This window comes from Chironomus tepperi, unplaced genomic scaffold (assembly GCF_022539635.2).
Source record: "Chironomus tepperi strain 1889 unplaced genomic scaffold, CSIRO-AGI_Ctep_v1 contig_170, whole genome shotgun sequence".
Taxonomy (NCBI): Eukaryota; Metazoa; Arthropoda; class Insecta; order Diptera; family Chironomidae; genus Chironomus; species Chironomus tepperi.
In genome coordinates this window covers 660,381-687,498 of record NW_027226292.1, presented here as the reverse complement: position 1 = coordinate 687,498, position 27,118 = coordinate 660,381, and the positions used below count along the sequence as shown (strand labels likewise).

The following is a 27,118-nucleotide window of genomic DNA, read 5'->3' as shown; positions in this document are numbered from 1 at the left end:
TGAACCTTTACTATTGCTTGCTATGAAATTTACTCAGTAACTGCACCTTCTTCGGTTATTTACAATTTCACTGCTTTCAGTTTCAAAGAGATAATTTAATTTTGATTCAGTGGTTTTTATTTTCAAATTAGTAATACTTATAAGAACATTGGATAATGATTTTGTAAATTGAATTTGAAAGGCTTCAACCAAGATTTTATTATTTTCATGAAAGGAAATAAAATTATGCTTTCCCGATACCGGGACCGGGACCGGGAAATCCCGGGACTGTCCCGTCCCGGTCCCGTCCCGAGTCCCGAAAATCTTCCGGGACTGGTCCCGCGGGACCAGGTTTTAAAAAAATTCTTATTAATTCTTTACAAAAGAAAAAGAACAAAAATAAAAGACGTTTAATTTGTAATCAAAACTTTAAAATCAAAATAAGTTAAATAATTTTATCAAAAAACATGAAAAATATGGAGCTATAAATTCAAATTTTGAATGTTTCTGAGTTAAAAATTTAAAAATTTTTATGATCTTTTGATTTTTGTTCTGAAATGCAGTGACAAATAATAAAAACCCAAATCAAACAAACCCTTTTAAATAAACTATCGAGACCTATCGATTTCCAGCTAATTTGAGGTTTTTCAAAAATTAAAAGGTTCAGTGCTTTTTAAATTGATTACAAAAATTAGAGATTATTTCTCATAACTAAGATTTGTTTCTTCATAATCGTATAAATGGTGAATATGATAAAAAAAACTTATAATTTTAAAGAATAATTCCATTTTAAAATCAGTTAAAACTAGTCAGGTTCAAGAATTCTGAAAATTTAAATCCTTCATTAAATTTTTGACAATCCATATTAAGCTTAAAACACTGAAAAAACATTAAAATATTGTACTTTTTAGCACATATTTTTTTTTCGGGAAATCCCGGGATTTCCCGGTCCCGTCCCGATCCCGTCCCGATCCCGTCCCGATCCCGTCCCGGTCCCGGAAAAGTTTCGGGACCGGGATTTCGGGAAAGCATAAATAAAATAATTAATAAAAACAACAAAATTGACTTTGTCTGTATCATAACAGAAAATGTGATGTATTTATAATTTACTTCATATGAGATTCACGATTGTATAATTCCGTATAGTCAGAGCATTTCATTTTCTCATCATTAATTATTTCATATATAATATTTATTTAATAATTAAACTTGCAAATGTTTTTATGATATCCATTATTTTAAAAATTTAAGTTCATAATTAATTGAACAATTTTCATATTCAAATGAAATCATTAAAAAATGTGAGTGACGCGAATTGACTCGGTGGTGGAATAGTTTAGTCCTTCGGATCCTAATTATTGCAAAATTGGCCCTGTAACCATGGTTTCGAGACTCGGTAGTCTCGAATTTTCATTTGTCGTTTTTCGAATCATATGTAGTGGAAACGCGGCTTACAGTCCCTTATGTAGGCTACAGGCAGGAATGTAACCATAGGAGTGGTTCTGGTTCTACTATGAATTGAAGGTCTACTGAGTTCAGACGTTTAACGGGCCTTCACTCGCTAAATCTCAATGATTGAATACCTAAATGTTTTTTTTTATATTAAACAATAAAGAGACAGTCAGAGAAATTATTTCCTACTGTAATTCTTATGCTTAATTTGGATGACTCAAAATTCTATGAACCGACACTTAAAAACATAATCAATCATCGTTTTCAAATAAGTCATGAATTTTCTATTTTCAAGAACGACATTTTCATAAAAAAATTGTCTCAGTGGCACAAATTTGCATAACAAGCAGCACATAATTCTGTATTTGAATAATTTTTGAAGTATAACAAGAGCAAAAATAACAAATATAAAATGTAATTCGTTTGCGATTATTATGACTCATTGAAGTTTATTGTTTTCTATTTTCAGAAAGGAAAAAGAGCCGAATATAAATCGTGCTGAAGAATCAACAGCTTGTAGTGAAAATATACTGTGAGAATCAGTCAGAGAGAAGTTTGAAATAAAAGAGAGAGAAAGAGAGAGTGCTAAAAAGCTCAAAAGATTGTGTACATCAGTTGTGGATTATTGCTCAATTTTTCTTCACATTCTTACCTTAACTCTCATTTGCGGAGCAACACTCGAGGAATGAAGAACGTTTCTTCAGTTTTGTGACTATAAAAGTGTTAAATTTAAAGAATAATAAGAATTTATAGCTGAAGAAAGTGAAAAAATAATTTAATAAAATTATAAAATTATTTTTGTGAATTAAAAAATTAGAAAAAAAGTCGAAAAATTGATAAAATTATAAAAAAAAAGAATCAAGCAAGGTGTTTCATTGTATATTTCAACAGCAGTGGAAGTCAAAAAAAGTTAAATGTGTAGATGAGAAGATAAAAGAATAAGATCAAAAGAAAAAGAATTAAAAAAGAATATTTGTGAATGTGTTTGTGTTAAAAATTCTCAACTCGGCTTTTAAACTGAGCGACATTGAATAAAAGTGTTCAGGAGTAAAGTGGATTAAATTCCCATTTGATTATAGACAAAGAAAATAAAATTCAAATCACCAACTTCAATTTTATTGGATTAATCGTCTTTTAAAAATGTAAGCATTAATTGACAATTTCATGTTCCTTAGTTCATAAATGTATTATTGTGCTAAAATACTGTAACTATAATCATTACGATTATCTGAAACAGAAATTCATTATTGTGCATTGAGAATGTAAAATTTGATTCGAGTGAGGGGGTGCAAAATTATTCTTTTGTAATTCAACAAACAAAAACATGAACACCAACCACACACACTCAAAATATCTTTCATTGTATAGAGCATATTGCTCTGTTGTACAGAAATAAAATGAACTAAAATTGAGGGATGAATGAACAACAGAGAAAAAATTTTTACAACCATCGACTTGAGTTTTCTCGTAGTATGTGCCGGCACATTGAGGAAAATAAAATGTGAGGGGAGGGAAAATCAATATTTGTTGTTGTGTATGACTCATCTTGCAGTGCATTTTTCTTATTTCTTGAAATGTCTTTATTTTTGTTTACGATTTCATGCTTATCATACTTATATTACTTAATTTCTATTCAAGTTCATTTTCGTAGATAATTAATTAATTGTCGGGTATTTTTCTAGCAAGGCATGACTAAATGTCACTGTCACGAATTGCGTGAAATGTTGTATGACAAATAAAATTTTCCTCTAAAGAATGAAATCTTCATTTTGAATTAAATGAATTAAAATGAGATTGCTAGACTCTGATAAAGTAAGACAGCAGTTTTTACATAAATTTGAAACTGTAGAGCACACAATACACTACAAAATTTAGATCAAGCCTGTAAAAAGTTCATTTATAAAAAACCTGAATTCTATATTCATAGCCAAAAAAATAAAATTAATGATCGAAAATTGCTCGATAATTATTAACGCCTGATGTATCAACACATGTCATATTTAATTAAGTTTCATAAAAACAATTCAAATACCAAAATCAGTTGAGATTATTTCCATAATATCTGAACTTCTAAATATAAATGCTGTACACCTTCAAATACAATTCAATTAATATCACATATAAAATGTGATTATTATCTATAATTTTGTACTGGTCGCTACTTCCATTAATTCATGCACACATGTGTATAAATGCAACCATTGGAATGGACGTTAAAAAAGAATGCGAAGAAATGAGGTAAAAAAAGAAGAATTATTATGAAGAAATGTGCTTGCTTGCAGATCAGAAAAATATCAAAAACCGGTTTGTCAGTTACCGCGCGAGTATCTCTCTTTTTTTCTTACACAAAATCCAAAACGCTTAAGTTCATTTACGTTTAATGATTATTTCTCCTCATTTATTTCTCTTTCCTCTCTCATTCTTAAACATACGTGCCACTCTTGTTTTACTTATTCTTCTTCTTCATCTTATTTCATTGTTGATTGCTACTTCTATGAGCAAACGATATGATAGCTTTAAAAAAATTTATATTGGCGAGCAAGCAATAAAATTACAATTTCAATCTCTTTTACTTGTTGTTACCAATTTCTTCTTCTTCTAACAGATTTAAAAACCGTTCAGTCTATGCCTTAAGCTTTGTGGTTTATCTCAAGACTAGTTATATAATAAATGTCAACGACAATTTTGCTATAAGAAGTTAAGTTAAGTTAACTTTTCAATTATGAAATTTTGTTTTTGTGGCCATGAATGGAAGTAAGATAAGATAAGAGATGCTTTAGCTCAAAATGGGAATGTCTTGATTACGAGAAATAAAATAATGTAATATGAAAATTTCAAAAGACTCTCCTTTGAAAGTTTTTAATCTTGTTGAGAAGTTTTTAAGGACTTTAAACAATTTTTGGCATTGAATTTTGTTATCTTAAAAATGCTAATTGACATTTACATTTTAATCGAATATTTTATTTAATTAGGATGTGGTTACTTGTTCCTTAATGCAATATTGAGTAAATGCCACAAAGTTTGATTGGAATACTTCTAAGTTTCTCAACTGCTCCTTTACATTGAATTAAATGAAACTAAAGAAGTTTTTTAAATTTTGTATGAATCATTCCCGCCCCAATATTCCATTTCTCTTATAGTACGGACATCAATTTAAAATCTAAATTTTTTGAAATTCGCCGAAAATTCGTGATTAAATTTATAACTAATTTTTACAGTCTTTTTACGATTCTTCTCAGAAATGTTTATAGCATAATACCTGATCTCATTCAGCATCCATAACTTCTTGAAATTTGCTCATCGCTCACGTATAAAATAAGCACAGCATATAAATTTGAAGCAGAAAAAAAAACTAAAACATGTTTATTATGATAAAGATAATAAACTTACTAATGGACTGAAGTGAATGTGTTTATAAGATTATGGTCGATTCCGTTAAAATTAATAAAATCAGTTTTGCATTGATGCTGATAATATAAATTTACTAATGTAAAAAATCAATTTAACAAATCTTGATGCAAAACAATTTAGTGAAGACGTTATAAGGAAAGTTTCAATAAGGAAATGATATCCAGTTACTTCTAGTTGCATAGTATGTTTAAGAATGTTAAGTCTTTCAAATCCAATAAATTAACATATTTTCTTAATCCAACGGGTGTCTTCCGAGGTACTAATGACATTTTTTCTTGTGAAATTGTTAAGTCTTAATTTAAAATTCAATTTCAAAGAACCAATTTAATAAAGTACTTTAACCCCAGGAAGAACATCAACAGAGCATAAAAAGTTTGTGCCAAAAATTTATTTTAAAATAACTTTTATAAGAACAATATTTTCTTTATTTAAAAAAATTCCCTAAAGAAAAATCAAAAGCAAGGAATGTATGCACAGCAAAAAAAAGTGCTGAGAAGAAATAAGTAGTAAAACAAAACGAGAATGTTTATGACTTCATGGATGTGTGGTTACGGTGTGAAAATAATTTTACTCAACATAATCAACTAAAAAAATTGTTGTAGGAATAAGAAGCAGATGAAATTATAAAATATTTATCTATCTTACGTATGAAACGCATGCAAAAAGTTTTCAATTTCTTTACCAACAGAATGTGAATATTAAAGAATAGGCGTGAAAGGGAAAACCATAATAATAGAGGAAAAGAACTTCTGTTTTATTTTCATTCCGTCTTTTCCGCTTTTATGTTCTTAAAAAAATGTTCATTGTCATCGTCATTGCCGTCTGTATTAGTATCAGAGTGGAAATTAAAATAAAAGCGTAATCTACAGAGAGATAACTCGCTCGTCTTCTCGAAAAAGGAAGAAAGACATATAAATTGTTAGGAGAGATTATGCCACGTTTTTGTATGACAAGATAATGAAAAAATAAAAGTCTTCTTTATGCCTTCTTTTTTTCATAATGGATTTTTATCACCTGTGTTGCTCTGTGTATATTCTTTTACTCCTCTTAAATATTCATAAGAATATTTTAATACGTTCGCTTTACTCATGAGATACTTTTTAAACAGAGAACTTAAGATTTCGGATTTCTTTTGTCTGACTGAATGCTCATTCTTCATTTGCAAATTTATAATATGCATTTTACGTCATTGTATCTTTACCAATTTTAATCATATAATTTAAGTCTTACTGCGGACTTATGTTAATGATTAAATTTAGAATAAGCGTTTTAACCTTGAAAAGCATGTAGAAACACTTCATACTTGGCACCTTATCTTTATGTTTCTGTCCTGTTCTTCTTTTTGCCTTCTTTAGCATTTTCTCTAAATATTCATACACATTTAGCTCATAATTGAGATATTCATTGCAGTACAGTAATAAAATGATGTGTACGAATGAGCCCAGGAATTTTTACTTCTATTTCATTTTTTATTACACTTCTTACATTTCTTCCATCTGCTATCTCCTTAATCTTACCAAAAAATGCAATATTCATTACTGTAAGTGAAGAAAATCGATGATTCCTCCTTTCTTACAGTTTTCGTTGACCAATCAAGCAGAATGCAATTTATATGGAATTTCCAATAAAATGATTCTGTGGTGAACTAAGCAAAAATAAATATTCGAGTGATTTCTGATATTCCCTTGAGTAAAGAGGAAGAAAAGAAAAATGTAAAATAATCAACGTTATTGATAATGATCAAGCATATCAATAGATATACTTTTATGTTTCAATTTTCGTCAGTTTGAAGGATCAATTCTAAAAAAAATTCTGCGACAAATTTAGATCCCAAAAATTATAAAGTAAATGCAGACTATTAAGCATATTTCAAGTGTTGTTTGATATTCAAATTATATTTAAAACTGTTTTTAACCATAGTTGTTGATCCCTTATAATAAAAAATTTAGTTTGATTTAGAATTTCGTAGAATAAACATCTCATTTATCAAAACTGTAAGGAAGTTCTTCTTTGTAATATTAATAATTATTGACAATAACAATTAATATTTCGACACTTATGTGTACAAAAGATAAAAATTTTATAACTTTAATTTATTTTCCATATTAACACAAAAAGCAAATAAGCTGCCAATAAGTGGATTTAGTAAATGAACATTTACACAATACATATCTTAATGTTAGAAACTTTCATTTTCACTTGAACTTTCGTGTACAGAAAAGTAACAAGAGAAAAAAAAGTTTTTGTTACCATAACATCCAAACGGCATCTAAAATGCTCTTAGAGGTGCCACAAGTTGGTTTTATATCAAAAAGTTAGTCAATAGCAGCAACAGCAATAAAGTTCATCGGAATAGAAATAAAATTGAGCGCATTTGATTATTTATAATCTATTGTTTTTTTAATTTTTAATTCTGATTTGGCCTCATATTTAATCCAGCTAATGATTTGAAAATTTATTAACAGCTTGGGACAAAATGCCAAGATTGTTGACATTTTCCTTTTAAAAGAAGTACTGAAAGCTTGTCTCACTTATAAGGAAATTGAAAATTTTGTAATGAATATTTAGAATATAAATTTTGTCAACCTTACAAAAAAGTTTTTGGATGTCATAATTTATATAGAAAAACTTCTTTTCCACGTCTCCCGTTTTAAAAAAAAAAAAAAGTATACGACAACAAATGTTTCCTTGCCTTAGATATATCAGTAACACGAAATAAAGGATGTTAAAACTTTTATCCTACAGTTCATCGTTCAACATCTCATTGCTGCTTCCTATAGAATTCATTTTTACGACAGTAAACATCTCCGTAAAGGAAAAAGAAAGATGAAAAAATTCATTCAATATAAAATGTAGATTTTATGAGACCAAATGACACAATGTTTTATAGTCGACCATAATATATCAGCAAAAAGAAAGAAAAGAAAAATAGCAACAACCATAGATATTTGTATCAAAGAATGTTGTGTGTTCGAGTTATCTATTTCTTCAACATGTATATATTTTTGCTATAAAATTAAATTAAACCTTAATAGCCCCTCTACCATCTATTTTCTCAGTGTCATTTTTGCCATTTTTGGGTTGTTGAGAGCTTTAAGATTTTATGTATGGATATGCCTATCGTGCCTATATATCATGCTGAGTATTGTATGCTTTTGATCATTATATTTTAGGATAGTACACAATATAGTCATAATTTTTCGAAGAAAGGTCTATTAAGGAGATAATTATGGAATTAAATTATTACGGAGCAACTATTTGTTGGGGTCAATGTTAAACATAATGCCTTATGTCGGCATTAATAAGTTTACGAGATTTTAGGCAATATTTTAATATTAATCAGATAAAGATTAAATGGTTTTTGTGTTGACTGTAATTTTGTCCACCAAATGGATACAAAGTTTTCTCTTATGCCTACCATTTTTATAAATTTATTCTGTAGCGTTTTTCCGACAATTTTCCTCTAATTATTTATTCAATATTCAACCTTTCTCACATTTAATCTTTATTAATACGATACAAAAGTATCTAAAATCATCTAATATTTTCTACAAATTTCAAGATACAATCAAGCACTTAAAGTTTATAAGCACTATTTAAGAACCTTTAGTTTACTTCGCATAGCAACATTTCGTCTCATAATGATCTGAATTTTAAATTGTGTGCTTGTTAATTATCAGAAACATGATTGATACCGAACGCACGCTTATATCTCATGAATATAGAACCTTTTTGTTGATTTGACGTGGGGAAGAGAAGTAATTATCTGAAGCAATATTCCTCGCATATCGTTAATATTGGAAAGGATGATAGCATAAATTTTTGCTGCTGCTGTCATCTTCGTTCATTTATTTGTCGACGTTTTGGTCTGGAATAATATAATAAGTAATTGAAGATCAGAATTCAGAATTCGAGTTACCTCACCAAATTTGAGCAAAGCGCGCCTTCCCGATTACTTCACAAAAAGACTTAGCTGCTTTATTTATTATTTGATGCCGATTATTGTTATGAACTAATTGAAAAATGGCAATGAACTGCAAATTTTCATAAATATCATATCTAATATGGTAGTTGTTGCTAAAATCATTTGTAATTATAAATCTAGAAACTACTTTGTACAAAATTGCTTCTTTAATGATTTTTTCATTAACAAAAACATTTTTCATTCTAACAAGCTCTATTGAGCTCTTTTGGTATCTTACTTGAGAATTATATGCATCCACAATCTTTTATGAATATTCAATATCATAATGCAGTTATTTTTAATGATTTTATGATGTTCAAACTTTAATGTTTAAAAAATTATTTTTCATTCACTTTTAATTATAATAAAAGGTGTTCTTCATGAATAAGATGAGTGAGAACTTATGTTCTATAAGTCACAATGGAATGTTCATAAAAAATTCATTCTTCTTATTGTTTAAGTGAAAAATTTTATGAGCATGCAATATTCAATTCTTTTTTACCTTTTGGATTAAGAAAACAGTTTTATAGCACTTACTAGTTTAATCTAGTATGGTAGAAATGTGTTCATGGATAAAAATCACTTTATCACCTTTTTGAGAATTAAAGTTAATCAAGAAAAGATTTTGAAGCTGTACATTCAATTAACTCGATAATATTACTTCCTACATCTTTTATCTCTTTTAATCTTTATGTGAACATGATCAAAAAATCATTTCCATAAAATCTATTGGAAATTTTACACCCATTTCATCCACAAAACTCCATAAAAACTTGATTTAAGTATAGTAAAGTGAGAAAAGTGCTCTAATGATCGTCACGTCGAAGATATTCTACATCTAATGAATGATTTATGTCTTAAAAATGTAAATAATAAGTATTGAGTATCTGCTGATCGACATCAATTCAAATTTTCTTCAAAACATTAGACAGCTTTCTTCATGTATAAAATTGCATGGTTTTAATTTTATTCACTTGAGCTATTCTATATTCATCATATAAATTTCACACTTCCACTTGATAATTATGTATCATTTCTTTTAATTAAAAGCAATTTAAATCTTAGTCTTAGCATACTTATTTGAAATGTGAATATTGAAATTAATTAACAGCTACGAAAGACTTGTAGCATTGGAGTATGAGATTTATTATAAAATGTTGCTTAAACCTTTTATTATATGTTGCAAAATTATTATGTAGAAGTAGAAATATGAATCAGAGAGCAAACTACAAAAGAGCGAGATACTTTTAGAAAGTCAAAATGGCATTAAACTGAACTGAAAGGTTTTAAATTTAACACTTGCAAATACATGCATAGTATTTTACATAAGTATAAGGTGCTCTTAGTACTCTCATAATAATAATAATACTTATCAATAGATACTCAACACTTAAGATTCTATCTGGTTTCCATTCTAAGAAGAAATTTTAATGAATTGACTCAATACAGGATATTTATCATGATTTAATGAGACAAAATGACAAATTAAAAGTTAAATGACACAATTTAGAAAGTAAGATGTGATTATTGTTTATGTAGTATGTATCACTTTATTTGAATATTGCAACAATCAATTTATGTTATAGGAAGAAAGAAATATTCATATTTTTTGAAAGTTTTTTTCCTCTCTTTTACTTTTGTGTTTATTGGATTTTAACAATGTGATGGATGAAGAAAAAAAATCTATTGTTGCACAAAAATAGAAATTTGCATAGCTCAAAAGATTTTTTTTTAAATTTATATTCCTAGCTTCCTCTTTTAATAATGCATGAAAATATACTTTTTGAATAGTTAATTAACGTTTCGATCAAAAATTTATGTGTGAGAAAAATTATCGAAATATTTTTATGATTCTTCAACATGGTTCAATAGCTCGTGCAAACATGGTTCGTGATCTCCCTTAGATGCCTACTAATCGCTCTTTTCTGTCAACACGCTCCCATCATGATTTAACATAAGTTACAGTAAATTTAAAAAATCCTTAATTCGGTAATGAAGCACTATTGATTCCAAGAAAGTAAAGATGCACCAAAAGTTCAAAATATTAAAATCTTTCTCAAGAAGATTAAAAACTTTATAAGTCATTATTAATTGCAATAGTTCAGAAGATTTTATTTTCATTTTTAATTCAACATAAGTATCTTATCAGTCATCAAGCAGCACTAGGAAAGAGATTTGTCTTATGGTGCATGAATAAAGGGAAAATTGAGTAAAGATGAGAAGCATAAAGTCATTAGCAAGTTGATATTGTGTAACCCTCTTAGCACAATACAGAAGCAATAACAATGGCACAGAAAATAAAGTGCATGATAATATAAAACTTTATTTCATAGCGATAATGAGTTTACGATTCGATCTCTCATGGAACGTCAGAGAATGTGACAAATTGGATTTTTACTCATGTCTCTTTATCTGAGAAGGGTCGCGAGCTTCACTTCAATTCATTTTACCCCTATTTCACTTCCAATCCTGCTTCCAATTTTTATTCTCAAAGACACAATTTGCGTGAGTGTGCGTTATCCATAATTTTCAAATAATTGTATTGGTGTACCGAGTTAAATTATTTTTTTAGAATTTTAAAATGTACATTAAAGTTTCTGTAATATGCGTGCATTGCATGAGTGAGTCTTGAGTCAAACATCAACCCCTTTTTATTTATATCATAGAATTATGCAAGTAACAAACATTATTTTAAAATTTTTTAATCCTTAAGCGCCTATCTAGCGTTAAAAAAACTAATGCAGACAAGGAAAAAATGACATTCAAGCATATCCAATACTCAAAAATATGAGCATAGAATAATTATAAAGCTACGCACACGAGTCACCCATGTTTTTATTAAGACACTTACTCGTTTTATACAAGTGAGCATTTAGAACAGGAAAAAATAGGACAATTTTAAAAATTACGGAAGTAAAATTTTGTAGAGCATAAAATGAATTTTCTCCTAAAATTAAAATTATTCTTCGATTCTCAGAAAGATTGTGGAAAAATATCCAAACATTTCCTATAAGCTCGTTATTTATGTATTGTCATTAAATTTTATGATGAGGTCGCTTCTCATGCATAACAAAATTAGATTTCTCCTTTCCGTCCCTTTTCTCCCACTGTGATTTCACACATTTTAGATTTATCTTTAATTTCAACAGTCTATTTGCCGTTATGATATAAATAGTACCTTGTGAGGCCAAAATTAAGCATGCAAATTTTAAACAAAATAGTCGAATTTTAAGCCGATTCTAGAATGCTGATCCTCTTTATTTTATATTGGCAGTCCAGTGTTGACTGCTTTATTATAAAAAGATAAGAAATTTTGAGATTAAAACAAATGATTAGCTGATGATGAGAAGAAATGCTTAATAGATGACGACGGAATTACCACTATTATCGAATTAACATTAGATATTAGTATATTAAAAATATTTGAAATGTGATACTAGAATCAATGTATGAAATTTGATTAGACTAATCATGAGAACCAACAGGAATAGAATAAAATATGTGAGAATGTCAAAATTCAAGTTATTTCAGATATTCATATACATATACATAATTAATCTTGAATGCTATACAAATTACATTTTATCAGTAAATTGATATTGTTATCAAAAGCCTCCCTCTGCTACTTTAATTTCCATTTAGGCATTGAATTTAATTTAATCCTCATTTTAATAATAAATTATGCGTTTCAATTAGTGATGAAGGGAAAAAGAAAATATTTTCTTAAACCAAAAAAGCCTTAGCCTTACGTCACTTCACTGCGGACAATGTTGTGAGGAATTGGATTGAAAGCAATAAAATGAGAAGAAAAAGTAAAATTCTTAAGGTTTTCCACTTTACGATGATAAGGAATAAAAAGAAGAAGAAAACTATCTTGACAGAAAGAAAAGTTTTAATGAAAAATTCCATTTAACATTTTCCTTCTGAATAGAGTTTTTATCGTTTCCAATCTAAATACCATCGTAGTTTGACGTGAATAAGTAGAGAAGAATGTGTGTGGTATAAAGAAAAGGCATGAATGATGACGATGGAATGAGATCAAGATGATTTTTTCAATCTACTTCGAGCTTGTAGATTATTGTTGTTCAAATTTTTTCTGTACTATATTTTATGCTCTTTAGAAGTAAGTAAGATGGCTAAATCTAAGGCAGACTTAGGGATGCCAGATAATAAATTAATTTCCAACATCGTAAATATCGTCAAAAGGGGGAAAAATAGGAAACTAAAACTTTGAAAAAGAAAACATTTTTTGCACTTTTTATGCTGAAAGAATAAAAGTAAGGAAGTAATAAAGATTATCGTTTTGGAACGCTTTTACACTCTCAAAAATAAATCAACTTAAATTTATGAATTAAAATTATTTAACAAGCTACATTCATCGCTATACCCTCAAGCGGTATCTTTGACAAAGTGTAAATATACCATCATTTCTAGGAAAAATAAGCTTCAAAAAGGAAGGAAAAGTGAAATGTTTTTGAGGACAAAAAACGAAGGATTAAATACAGAACTTAATGAAATGTCATTTAGCGAATGAATCTTTAGAAAAAAGAAAAGGAAAAAATTGTGAAACTTTTTTTATTGCTTTAAAGGGATTGCCAAGATATTAATTCCAACATTGTGACTCCGACTTTTTTATTTGTGTCATTTTATGAGCAAAAAAAGTTGCAAAGAATAAAGATTTATTATCAAGTAAAAGTCATTGTTGATTTGAGGAAATAAGGATTAAAAATCACCCTCGATGCTTCAAACCCGAGCAACACAACAGATTCCATATTGCATCTATATTGACTTTAAATGGAGATTTGTGTTGTCTGAGAAGCACATTTCGTGCTTTATGTTGACTTTTAGCTCGGAATTCATGAGGGTTCGGAGTTGACTAAAATACAGGAAAATGCAACATATTCACTACATTATTCATAAAGTTCAGCTGATACATTCAATTGATGATGCTCGCAATTTTATTTTGTTCATTCTTAATTTTTTTCATAGCTTCGAGTTAGAAAAAAGTATTTGTAAAAACGAATTAAAATTTTTACTAATAGGCCATCCTTAATGCGTTGCTTTAATGTTCTCAGAATTATTTAATAAATTTTCAATTATCTTATTTAATAAATTTTAATAATTTCTTCTCTTTTCATTTTTCATTTCAGTTTTTCTCGTACGAAGAGCAGAAAAAGGAATGCTATAAATCATAACAATAAAAAGAAGTCAGCAGAAAAAAAAGCATTGAGATTTCAACGGTTTCGTTTTTGTGGATACATATCCCTAAACTCAATATAAATGAATAGAGAAAAAGTTCTCAGGAAAAAACAATAAAAATGTTGTGGTTATAAATTGAATGGTTGGCAATTTGAGGCTTTATATAGTAGAAGCAGAGTAAATTTATATGCATTTTTTAAGCCAAAATAGTCAGTGCCATTTAATTAAATTCTCTTAGCTAATCCACACCTATATATTGAAAATAAAAAGAGAACATATTTTACACTTTCACCATTCACACGACCGAATGTATCGTCATCAAGTGCAATATTGTATGAGAAATAAAAAGGAGGAAAATGCCAGACACGTATAAATATCGTTCTGGCAACGGTCCAATAAAATTGTTAATGACCAAACTATTTGCATTGATAATCATATTATCAACCTGTGTGATACATCATGTCTCATCGTATTTAGTTATTATTGATGAACAAACGCCCGCAAATACAATAATTTTTAATGCATCAGTTAATAAACTTGGATCTGAACGTCACTACAAAATAAATACAGATAAGAATGGCGGTTACGTTCATCGACTCTTTCACATAAATCCTAAAAATGGACAAATAAAATTGCGAAAACAACTGAAATGTGACGGCAATGAATATCCGAATTTATTTACATTTTATACGGATTCGGTGTCGAATCATTTAAGGACAGTAAATTACTATGGCTTGCCAGTAAGGATATTTATAAATGGGATAAATTGTAATGATGATGGCAATAATCATGAAATGTATTACGAGAATGAGGACGATGATGAAAGTTCAATAATGCCAAGCTTCTTGCGACGTAAAAGAGGTTTGAATGAAGATGTGAACGATGATAATACTAAAAGTATTGATATGGAGCAAAGAATATTTCGAGTAAATAATTTCCATCATAATCTTCGAGATTATCCATTCATATTTCCTCAAAACGAGTCTCACACAGATTATAAGAACTTTCGAGAAGGCGACATTTTGTTTGATTCGGTGGAAAATAATTTCCGACGCCACTTGATTCTTAATCGTAAAAGACGATTTGTGATAAAAAATGAGGATAGATTTCATAAGAAAATATCTGACGCAAAACAATGGATATCTGAAACTTATGCCTCATATGCGATTCACTCAACTGACAAATTTGATAAAATTTGCTTGAAGAAATCACAAGTTATTAATAATCTGAACGCTTTCTTGCCAAGGACAATACAACAACATTGTAAAGCAACATTCTTAGATGTGAGGGATGAAAGATTTAAAATCGAACGACAAAATGGGGATATGGTTGCAAGTCGCGACTTTTGTATATATGAACCATCTTGGTCAGTTACGATAATTTTTTCAACCAAATGCACAACACCGGAGATTCTCGATGCAGAGCATCGACTTAAAATTATGTATCATCATCAAGAACTTAATGATACTGATATTGCAAAAAGAATAAAGCGTGAATTAAAAAATCAAAATCCTTCATTCGAGCAACAACATTATATTTCAACTGTACTTGAAGAACAACTTCCTGGTGTTAAAGTAACAACTGTCCAAGCACGCGATCCTGAGGACTCTCCTGTTGTTTACTCAATGATATCACCATCAGATTCACGTTCTCAAACCATGTTTAAAATTGACTCAAAATCAGGAATTGTTACAACATCAGCTACTTTAGATCGTGAATTAATAAGTATGCATTATTTCCGTGTCATTGCAACAGATGACAGTTATCCACCAAGAACTGGTACAGCAATTCTTCAAATTAATGTTCTCGACTGTAATGATCATCCACCAAAATTTGAGACTGAACAGTTTGATACCACAGTAAGTGAAGGAGTATCAATTGGCACCACTGTTCTTACATTACGTGCTACAGACCTCGATAGCGGTAAAAATTCTGAAATTGAATATCACATCGATAGTGTGTCTGGCGGTGGATTAACATCAGCTGAACAAGATGCACAGACATTTAAGATTGATGGCCGGACAGGAATTATAACAACTCGAAGTCAACTGGATCGTGAAACCTCTGAAGTTTACACACTTATTGTGACAGCAAATGATCTTGCCTCGCCAATAAGTGAGAGAAAAACCGCAACAGCAACTGTTGTGATTCGCATAGCCGACGAGAATGATCATTATCCCCAATTTAGTGAGAGGCATTATACAGTTGATGTATCAGAAGATGATTCAAATGGAAATAATGTAATTGCACACATAAAGGCAACGGATGCTGATAAAGGGAACAATGCAGCCATTCGATATTCAATTGTCGGCGGTAATCCGAAATCTGAATTTGCAATTGACTCTATGAGTGGTGAGGTGACGCTCACAAAACCATTAGATTATGAAACAATGAAGAGTTATAGACTTGTCGTTCGTGCTCAAGATGGCGGAACTCCACCCAAAACAAATACGACAACATTATCAGTTAACGTAATCGATGCTAATGACAATGCACCAAGATTTTATTCATCACAGATACAAGAAACTGTACTTGAAAGCGTTTCTGTTGGGCATAACATTGTGAGAGTACAAGCTTATGATGCTGATGAGGGTGCAAATTCGGAAATTACATATAGCATTACAGAACGTGACGGCTCTTTCCCATTTGCTGTTGACACTCGAACCGGTCAAATCCACACAACAAAACCACTAGATAGAGAAGAAAAGCATCGATATTCATTCCAAGTAGTTGCTGTTGATGGAGGTGTTCCACCAAAATCTGGATCTACAACAATTCAAATTACAGTACAGGATGTTAATGATAATAATCCCATATTTAATCCAAAATATTATGAAGCTATAATATCAGAAGATCAAAAACCAGGAACACCAGTAACGACTGTGTCAGCATCGGATCCCGATGAAGATTCTCGGCTTCATTATGATATCAAATCAGGAAATTTAAGAAACCGGTTTTCAATTTCAACTCAAAATGGTCTTGGATTAATTACAATTGCTCAACCTTTAGATTACAAACTTGAAAAGCGCTTTATATTGACAGTTACTGCCACAGATTCTGGAGGAAAAATTGATACAGCAACAGTTAACATTAATATAACAGATGCAAATAATTTTCCACCAGTTTTTGAAAATGCACCATATTCAGCATCAGTTCTCGAAGATGCTCCGATTGGAACTACTGTTTTGATTGTAACTGCAACTGATGCTGATGTAGGAATAAATGCACAAATCACTTATACTATGTCAAATGATGAAACGTCAGCCGGTATGAGTGCGATTGAAACTTTTTCAATCAACCCACAAACAGGTGCAATAACAACAAAAACCCCTTTGGATCGAGAAACAACAAGTGGTTATTCATTGACGGTCACAGCAAAAGATGGTGGAAATCCATCACATAGCGAGACAACAATTGTTGAAATTTCAGTTGTGGATGTTAATGACAATAAGCCAGAGTTTAATGCTCCAATTTATCATTCGACAATATCCGAGGATGCGTTAATAGGAACATCTGTTATTCAAGTTTCAGCATCTGACAAAGATGAAGAGGATAATCGAATAATAAAATACATGTTGAGCGATAAAGATGTTAAGGATGGTTCATTTATTATAGATTCATCATCCGGTGTAATACGAACTAATCGTGGATTAGATCGTGAAACTATTGCTGTTTATCATTTGAATGTCATCGCAGTTGATAAAGGTTCACCTCCATTAAGCTCTACGGTTGAAGTTCAAGTGAAACTAGATGACGTCAATGATTCCCCACCAACATTTCCATCAGATCGAATGAAATTTTATATTAAGGAAAATTCTCCGATTGGAAGCACTGTTGGATTAATAAAAGCTGAAGATCCTGACGAAGGTATTAATGCCGAAGTTCATTATGCTATTTTAAGTGGACAAGACGCAAGTTCATTCCATTTAATAACAAAACCTGGCGTAAATGGAGCAAGAATCATAACAAATGTTGATCTCGATTATGAATCTCCTCAAAAACGTTTCGAACTTGTCATTCGGGCATCATCACCACCATTAAGAAATGATGTTCATGTTGAAATTCTTGTAACGGATGCGAACGATAATCAACCAGTTTTAAAAGACTTTCACGTCATATTTAATAATTTCCGTGATCATTTCCCGAGTGGAATTATTGGACGTGTGCCTGCATTTGATGCCGACGTTAATGATAATTTAACATACAGAATCTTGTCTGGAAATAATGCCAATCTGATTAGACTCAACTCAAACACGGGACAAATCACACTCAGTCCACAACTTAATACAAATGTACCTAAATCAGCAACTATGGAAGTATCAGTCAGTGATGGTATTAATGAAATTAAAGCTTCAATGCATCTTATTGTGCGACTTGTTTCTGATGATATGCTTTTTAATTCGGTTACAATTCGATTGAATGAGATGACGGCTGAAGCATTTTTATCACCTCTCTTAAACTACTTCCTTGATGGATTGGCGGCTGTTATTCCATGTCCACGTGAAAACATTTATATGTTTTCAATACAAGAAGATACAGATGTTGTAGCACGTGTTTTGAATATAAGTTTTGCAGCTCGAAGACCTGATGTAGCTCATGAAGAGTTTTACTCAACACAATATCTCCAAGAACGTGTGTATCTTAATAGAGCAATATTAGCACGCCTAGCAAATGTAGAGGTTCTTCCATTTGATGATAATTTATGTGTTCGTGAGCCATGCTTAAACTTTGAACAATGTCTAACAGTTTCAAAATTCGGAAATGCAACAGATTTCACTCATAGTGACACGGTTTTATTCAGATCAATCCAACCTGTCAACACATTTGCGTGTAATTGTCCAGAAGGATTTACTGGTGGGACTGAAGCATATTTATGTGATACAGAAGTAAATCTGTGTTATTCTGATCCATGTCAAAACGGAGGAACATGCAAACAAAAGGAAAATGGTTATACATGTCTTTGTAAAAATGATTTTATTGGAAATAATTGTGAGAAAAAATTGAAGGCTGCGCCAACATGCCTCAACGAGATCTGTGAAAGTGGCTATTCATGTTCAAATGCATCACCCTATGGCGAAAATTTCAATCTTCCATTCACACCAACTTGTGAATTGAAAGCTCGCTCATTTTCATCAAATTCCTTCCTTACTTTCGACAGTCTCAAACAACGTCATCGATTTAATATTAAACTGAAATTTGCAACAATCAATGACAATGGATTATTATTGTATAATGGACGATATAATGATCTTCATGATTTCATAGCTCTCGAATTGATTGACGGTCGTGCGACATTCTCATTTTCACTGGGCGATAAAATTCAAAAAGTCTTCGTAACACGTAAAAATAAATTGTCGGATGGTGAATGGCATACAGTTGAAATTATATACTTTAATCGTACCGCTACTCTCGTTATTGATGAATGTGATGTTGCTCTAGCATTGAGTGGAAATCTTGGCGAAAAATGGTCATGTGCAAATCAAACAACACTTGAGTTGGACAAAAAATGTTCATTATTTGCTGAAAATTGTCATCGATTATTAGACCTGACTGGTCCACTTCAAATTGGAGGACTTCCCCGAATTCCCGCTCATTTCCAGATTCAATCACAAGACTACGTCGGCTGCATATCCGATTTAGAAATTGATTACAAATTTATTGATATGAACTCATTCGTAGCCGATAATGGAACAATTTCTGGATGTCCGGAGAAAAAATCGCTTTGTAGCACCACTAGTCCATGTTTTAACGGCGCAACATGCCATGATGGATGGAATGCATTCACTTGCAAATGTCGTGATAATTTCACTGGAAATGTATGTCAGGAAAATGTTGAATCATCGTGGAGATTTGCTGGCAATGGTTATGTCAGCTTTAATGCAATCGTTAAGCACATTCAGCTTCCATGGTTGAATGCATTGTCAGTTCGTACACGACAGAGAGACGCCTTCTTAATGCAAATAGTTGTTGATCAAAATAGTTCTGCTATTATAAGTTTAAAGAATGGAGTTCTTTATTACACATTTGACTCAGAATCGATGTATTTGCCAGGAAGCTTCCTTTCTGACGGTGAATGGCATAGAATCGAAATAAAATGGTTAGGAGCTGATATTTCACTATCTGTTGACTATGGACAAAGAGAAACATTACTACCAACCATGAAAAAGGTTCAAGGATTGTATGCTGGAATAGTTGTGATTGGCAGTCCTGATAAGTCTATTGGTAAGTTCATGAGAAATACTTATTAATTTTTAATTTTAATTCTATTCCTTTTAAAACAAAATAGGAAACATACAAGAATATGATTCACTTGATGGATGCATTCAAGATATTCGTGTCGGCACTCATCAATCTATTATTGATCGACCAACAAGAAAAGAAAATGTCCAAAAGGGATGTCCTTCTCATGCTGAATGTCCCGAAAACTGTCCTATTCATTCAGAATGTGCATTATCATGGGATGAAGCTCATTGTGAGTGTAATTCTGGATATGTAGGAAAAGATTGCGTGCCAATATGCACAGTTGGACCATGTGCTGATGCTGGAATATGTCGTGTTGAAAACAACTTAAAGAAAGGTTACTTTTGTGAATGCAATAGTACAGTTTATACTGGAGAATATTGCGAAATTCAAGAGCAAAAACCATGTCCAGGAGGATGGTGGGGTGAAAAAAGTTGTGGGCCATGTAAATGCGATATTAAACGCGGTTATCATCCTGATTGTGACAAACAAAATGGTCAGTGCCGTTGTCGCGATAATCATTATCAACCTGTTAATGAAACAGCATGTATTCCCTGTGATTGTTATTATGAAGGCTCAATTAGTGGCTCATGCAATAAACTTACAGGCCAATGTGAATGTAGAGAAGGCGTAATTGGACGTCGATGTGATTCATGCTCAAATTCATATGCAGAAGTTACACCCCATGGCTGTGAAGTAGTTTACGATGGTTGTCCAAAATCATTTTCTGCTGGAGTGTGGTGGCCAAGAACATCATTTGGTCAATCAGCAATAGAAAATTGTCCACCCAAATCTCGTGGTAAAGGCATACGAACATGTGATGAAACATCTGGTGGTTGGGGCATTCCAAGCATGTTTAACTGTACTTCTGATCTATTTTGGGATTTAAGGAGGCAGTTGTCAGCAATGGAACAAGGCGAATTGCAATTGAATACTTTTGTGTCAGTAAAAATGGCTACAGACTTACAGCATGCAACTTCAACTATCGGCGGTAGTAAAAATAAAAAACTTAAAGATGATAAATTCAAGAAGTTCTCACTTGAAAATTCTTTCATGTCACGCAACAGAATGCGAAATAATGAAATAGATATAGAAACTTATATTGACAGTGAACATTTGGTAAAGAATGAACAGCTATATGGAGCAGATCTTTTAGTTACCGAAGGAATTCTCCATGAACTTATTGGTTATGAAGTCATGCAAAGTGGACTTGATTTAAGCCACAGCCAAGATAAGGATTATATTAGGAATTTGGTAGAATCAGCAAGTATAATTTTGGATGAAAAATATGCAAACGAATGGAAACGATTAAAGGAATTGACAACACGTGGACCAAATGACCTTATTGATGCATTCAATAAGTATCTTGTTGTGCTAGCTAGATCTCAACATGATACATATACAACACCATTCGAAATAGTTCATAATAATATGGCATTAGGTCTAGATATTGTGACAGCTGAGTCATTATTTGGCTACGAGCCACAATTACTAAACAAGAATCGTAACGGAAAAGCCAATCAGTATACTACAGAAAGTGTAATAATTCCTGACACAAGTGCATTCTTACAACATTCATCTAAGCAACGAGTACCGACAATTTCATTTCCAAAGTATAATAATTACATGCAAGACAAAACGAAATTTGATAGATATTCAAAAGTATTAGTGCCACTTGACATGCTTGGTATTCTACCACCCGAGAAAGGAGAAGTATCATATGCCATTAAGAATTATCGTGCAATCATTGGTTATACACAATATAAAGATATTGGTGAGCTATTTCCGATGGTATTTGATGATACTGTCACTCGACGATATGGAGTTGATGTGGAAATTGCTACATCCGTTTTATCACTAACAATTCTCGTCCCATCTATGGGAAATGATGATAAACAGATGGAAAGAATAAAGAATATAGACCAACATTCTGAAAATCGTATTGATGAAAATTTCCCACCCGAAAATATCAAATATCCTGATGATATCAAAATAATTGTACATGATATGACAGATCATGATGATGCCGGTCGAGAAATGAAAATTCATGTCACTGGCGATGACATATTCAATCCAAACTTTAATTCAGCCGAAGATGTTGTGATGGGAACGTTAAATCATGAAGGTTTGTTAACTTTAAATGACTTATTTTGATTTATTTATTAAGATTTTTTTTTTTCTCCACAGATGAATCTCAATCTAAGAAACTTATTAAACGTGATATAGTAAATCGTGATTCTAATTCCGATGCTGAAACAATTGAAGAAAAGATAACTTATAGATCACTCGGTTCACCTCACCTCTCGCAACCGATCCGCGTTCAAATGTGGTTAAATATTGAAAAGTTGCGCTTTAGTTCTCGCCTCAATCCACAATGTGTAAGATGGCACACATTTTACAATCAATGGACTAGAATCGGATGTCATACTGAGATGCCCGATTATGAAAAAGTGCAAGAAGATGAAAATGGATTGATACTTATTAATTGCACATGCACTCACGTTTCAAGCTATGCTGTATTAATTGATGTCATTGACCCAGAAGATATTCCCGAGCCTTCATTACTAGTGCAAATTACTTCACTTTCTGCATTTGTTGTTTCACTTCCAATTCTATTTTGTGTAATAATTGCATTGGCTTTGTTACGTGGCTTGCAGACAAACTCAAATACAATTCATCAGAATCTCGTTTTTTGTATTTTTGTTGCTGAAATGCTGTTCTTCGTGGCATGGCAAGCTCGCAGAAGTCTAGTTGAAAACGATGTAAGTTTATTCTTTTTAATCCTCATAAATCTTCATTAAATTTTTCTATATCCACCCTATTTAGTTTCCATGTAAACTCATTGCAATCGGTTTACATTACGCATGGCTTGCAGCATTTGCATGGACAACAGTCGACTGCATTCATCTGTATAGAATGTTGACAGAAATGCGCGATATTAATCATGGACCAATGGGATTTTACTTTACTGTTGGATATGGTGCACCAGCTCTTCTTGTTGGACTCTCAGTAGGCGTTCGTGTACATGAATATGGAAATAACATGTTGTGAGTATCTTAACAACATTCTAAGATTTCATTTAATTAAAACATATATTTTTATTTCAGTTGCTGGTTATCAGTCTATGAATCAGTTATTTGGTGGCTTGTTGCTCCAATTGTATCCATGTGTATAGTTAATTTAATGGTTCTTTTTATATCCGTAAAAGCAGCATTTACACTTAAAGATCATGTTCTTGGATTTGGAAATTTGAGAACGCTTTTGTGGCTTTCAGTTGTATCACTTCCCTTAATGGGTATCATGTGGGTACTCTCCATTCTTTCGGCATCAGAAAGTGTTGAAATTTACAATCTTGCATTATCAGCATGTGTTCTTGTTCATGCAATTTTCTCAATTATTGGATACTGTATAATCAATAAACGTGTAAGAGAAAATCTTCATAATACATTTATGAGATGCATGGGAAAGAAAGTACCACTTCTTGATTCTTCATTGGCTGTAAGCAGTAGTAATTCTGGAAATCGAACCCCAGGATTTAATGGAACTTATGAAACATCAAGAAGAAATATTGGAATCAGTGCATCGAGTACGACATCAAGAAGTACGGCTAAAACAAGCTCAAGTCCTTACAGAAGTGATGGGCAATTAAGGCACACTTCGACATCAACTTCCAATTATAACAGTGATGTTCCATCGTTTATGAAAAATTATGAGGGTAAAAAGAAACGAAGACATAGAAAAGATTCAGACTCTGGTTCTGAAACTGATGGACGAAGTATGGAATTGGCATCTAGTCATTCAAGTGATGATGATGAATCGAGAGCTGGTAAAAGCAGTACAACAAATTCTCATCATCGTAGTAAAGGTGTGGTTGCAGTACCTTCTTATTTACCAAATATTACTGAGCATGTAGCAACTACTCCACCTGAATTGCATGTTGTACAAAGTCCACAACTTTTTCCAAATTCCAAAGGTTCACTGAATGGTAGATGGTCAAGTCAAGCACCTGAATCATTCCTTCCAACACCAAATATTGGCCGATGGTCACAAGAGACAGGATCGGACAATGAAATTCATTCACATAAAACAAGCTCTCCAAATCCTTTACCAAACCCAGACATAACTGATACCTCATATTTACAACAACATCAAAATAAAATGAATTTGCCTCCTTCAATTTTAGAGAACATTCATGAGAAATACATTCCACCTACAGATCCAGTTATTTATAGTGCTGAACTTTATAAGAAAGAACATTATGAGAACTATCACACTGATTATCAGACAAATACTCTCCCATATCATCCAAATGATAAGGAATTTCCAAATAATTATACTGTAGGTCATATGAGAATGGGTGGCTATCCAAACGATAATGGATTTATGTACGAAAAAAGTCGTACTTTAGGATATCTTGGATCAAAGACGTCATCTCCATACATGAGTAAAGAAAGAATTGATGGGTACAGTCCACAAAATTTCTCAACTTTCAAATCAAATGGAAATGGAAGCACTAACATATATGGAAACATGACAAATACACAAAGTGTCCAGTCGTTGATACGAAATGATTATCAAGTAATATTGTAAAATTATATTGAAAAGCTTTACATAAATTAATGATTTTATTTCCTTACAGAGACAAACTGAATACCATTCTGATAGAAATTCTGAAGGTTCTGATAAAAACAATCCATACAACTTTCCATACACAGCCGAAGAAGACCATTCAGGCATGAGACAACATATACAAGCACATTACGTCAATGATATAAATAATCCTAGTCCAATAAACATGAGTAGAATGTCATCAAGACATGGTTCGAGATCTGGATCTCCACCAATGCCACACTTACCTCATGTTTCACAACTTTCAGGCATCAACGATAGTAGCGAGTAAGTTTAACTGAAAATTTTATTCAAACTTACAAACTTAAAAATAATTTTTCTCACTCTTATCTACATTATGACAATTTTACACCTGATGATACTTAAAGATGGCTAATGAGCTGGCAGAAGAAGAACAAACGCCATAATGTCTAATTTTCTACACCTTTTTAAAAACATTTTCTCTCAAACCTTTTTCATCTTAATTCTCTTCATCGTATAACATGACATGATTAATTGTCATGAAAAATGATTTTTCTTCTTCATAAAATCTTCAGCTCCAAGGTAAATGGAGTGTTTTGCTTTACAAATTTTCAAGCATGATGCGTGTGATTTTCCCTATATTATTTATTTCATCAAGTTTTCGCTAATATTTCTTATGATTTTTTACATCCTATTATTGACATTTTATAATCAAGTTTGCATGTTACTAAGATATACAGATGTTCTTAAAAAAATGTTGCAGTTAAACTGTCAAAAATTTCAAAATTGTGTACTTTGTATGAGATCAACTTTGTATCTTGCATGTGACTTTCAAAAAAACTTCGATTTTTTCAAGTTTATTTATGGTTTTTAAATTTATTTGTGCATTTCCCTAATAATTTTGTGTGGTTTTAAATATTTTTCTTGATTTTAAAATTTTAACATTTTTATTTCTTTCAAAGGAGGAGCACAGATGCTGAAACGAGAGTGTAAACAACCAAAGTCCCCATCACCATGTTCATATTTTTTAATTTATTCAGTAAATTAGTTAAAGCATAAAATATAAGTTTTAAGAAATTTTCATACAAGTAAAACATTAAAAAAAAAAGAAAAGACAAAAGGCAAAAATTGACTGATTTTCAAATAAAGTCTAGGAAAATAGATTTAAATGTTGAATAGGATAAAATTGAAAAAGAATGAATTTGTAAATTTTATAGGCCATAATACTCATTTATTGGAATTTATACGAGTAATGAAGAAAATTTGAGAAACAGTTTTCATGGCACGAACATTACAAGAAGCTTTTGAAAATAACTTTAGTTGACCAAGTGAAAAATAAATTGTGAATATTAAAGCATGTTTAATTTAGAAATATACTCGAATATGTACAAAAATATTAAAATGCTAAAATTGTAAGAATACTCTCTAATGAAAAGGAAAACTGACCATTTACTAAATGTTTGCATTTACAATAATTATTAAATAATTATAAAAAGTGTAAAAATTCTAGAATTTTTAAGAAATGAAATGAAAATTTGATCTCATTTGAATGAACTTTGCATGTAAATTAATTAAGCCTGACAAAGAAGTTATTTTAGAATATTTAAAATTTAATGAAAAGAAAAATATAAATTCGAGTGCCTAAAGAATTTTTTCTCTTCTGAACAATTTTTACAAGCTGAGAAATTAAAGTAACAGGATGAAAAATGGGATGAAAAAAAATAATTGGAAATGCTTTGTAAAAAAAATTTGTTCATTTGAAATTTCGAGCTTCTTAGACAATTTTTATTTAGGTATGAATTGAGATTTACAGCAAATTAATTAGTTTTTAATATGACAAACCATTACAAAATTTGACAATTTGTTACTTTAGAAATGTTCTTAATCTACTATTTTAAGAGCTTTCTTAAGTTGGCATTTAATTAAATTTTAAGTGTCATTTTGATAATTTCAATCAGTACGTACTTAGACTAAATATTTTTCATTTAATTAATTTTCCATTAATGCTCCCACATTGACTACAAGAATTAATAAAAAATAATAGACACGATAATTTCATTATCTTGGTTTGCAAATTTTTTAAATAATCTTATAAATCGCAGGATGTTAAATGCAATAATATGTATCTATAAAATATGTAAATGTCTAATGTATCTCTTATTTTGTATCATAAAAAGTTCTACTTTCAATAAATGAAGAAAAATATATACCAATGAAAACCAGAATATTTTTATTAAATGGGATAAAACTTTCAAATGTTTTAAAAACATTTGTACGTTTCAT

At 30.9% G+C, this 27,118-nt stretch overlaps 1 protein-coding gene across 2 annotated transcripts; it reads left to right on the top strand.

Annotated features, from left to right (window-relative positions):
- The first annotated feature begins 1,906 nt into the window (after window positions 1–1,906).
- stan (Protocadherin-like wing polarity protein stan) lies at window positions 1,907–26,842 on the top strand. 2 transcript variants are annotated; one of them, XR_011544247.1, is made up of 9 exons: window positions 1,907–2,573; window positions 13,957–20,227; window positions 20,292–22,370; window positions 22,433–23,007; window positions 23,072–23,292; window positions 23,353–24,823; window positions 24,885–25,141; window positions 25,243–25,417; window positions 25,798–26,842. XR_011544247.1 is itself a non-coding variant. In XM_070637927.1 (8 exons), exons 2-8 carry the CDS (start codon window positions 14,362–14,364, stop codon window positions 25,826–25,828), a joined length of 10,500 nt encoding a protein of 3,499 aa, XP_070494028.1. In that variant the 5' UTR covers window positions 1,907–2,573; window positions 13,957–14,361; the 3' UTR covers window positions 25,829–26,842. The 2 variants fall into 2 exon arrangements, 1 of the variants encoding a protein (XP_070494028.1); XM_070637927.1 differs by lacking the exon at window positions 25,243–25,417.
- Window positions 26,843–27,118: the final 276 nt, after the last annotated feature.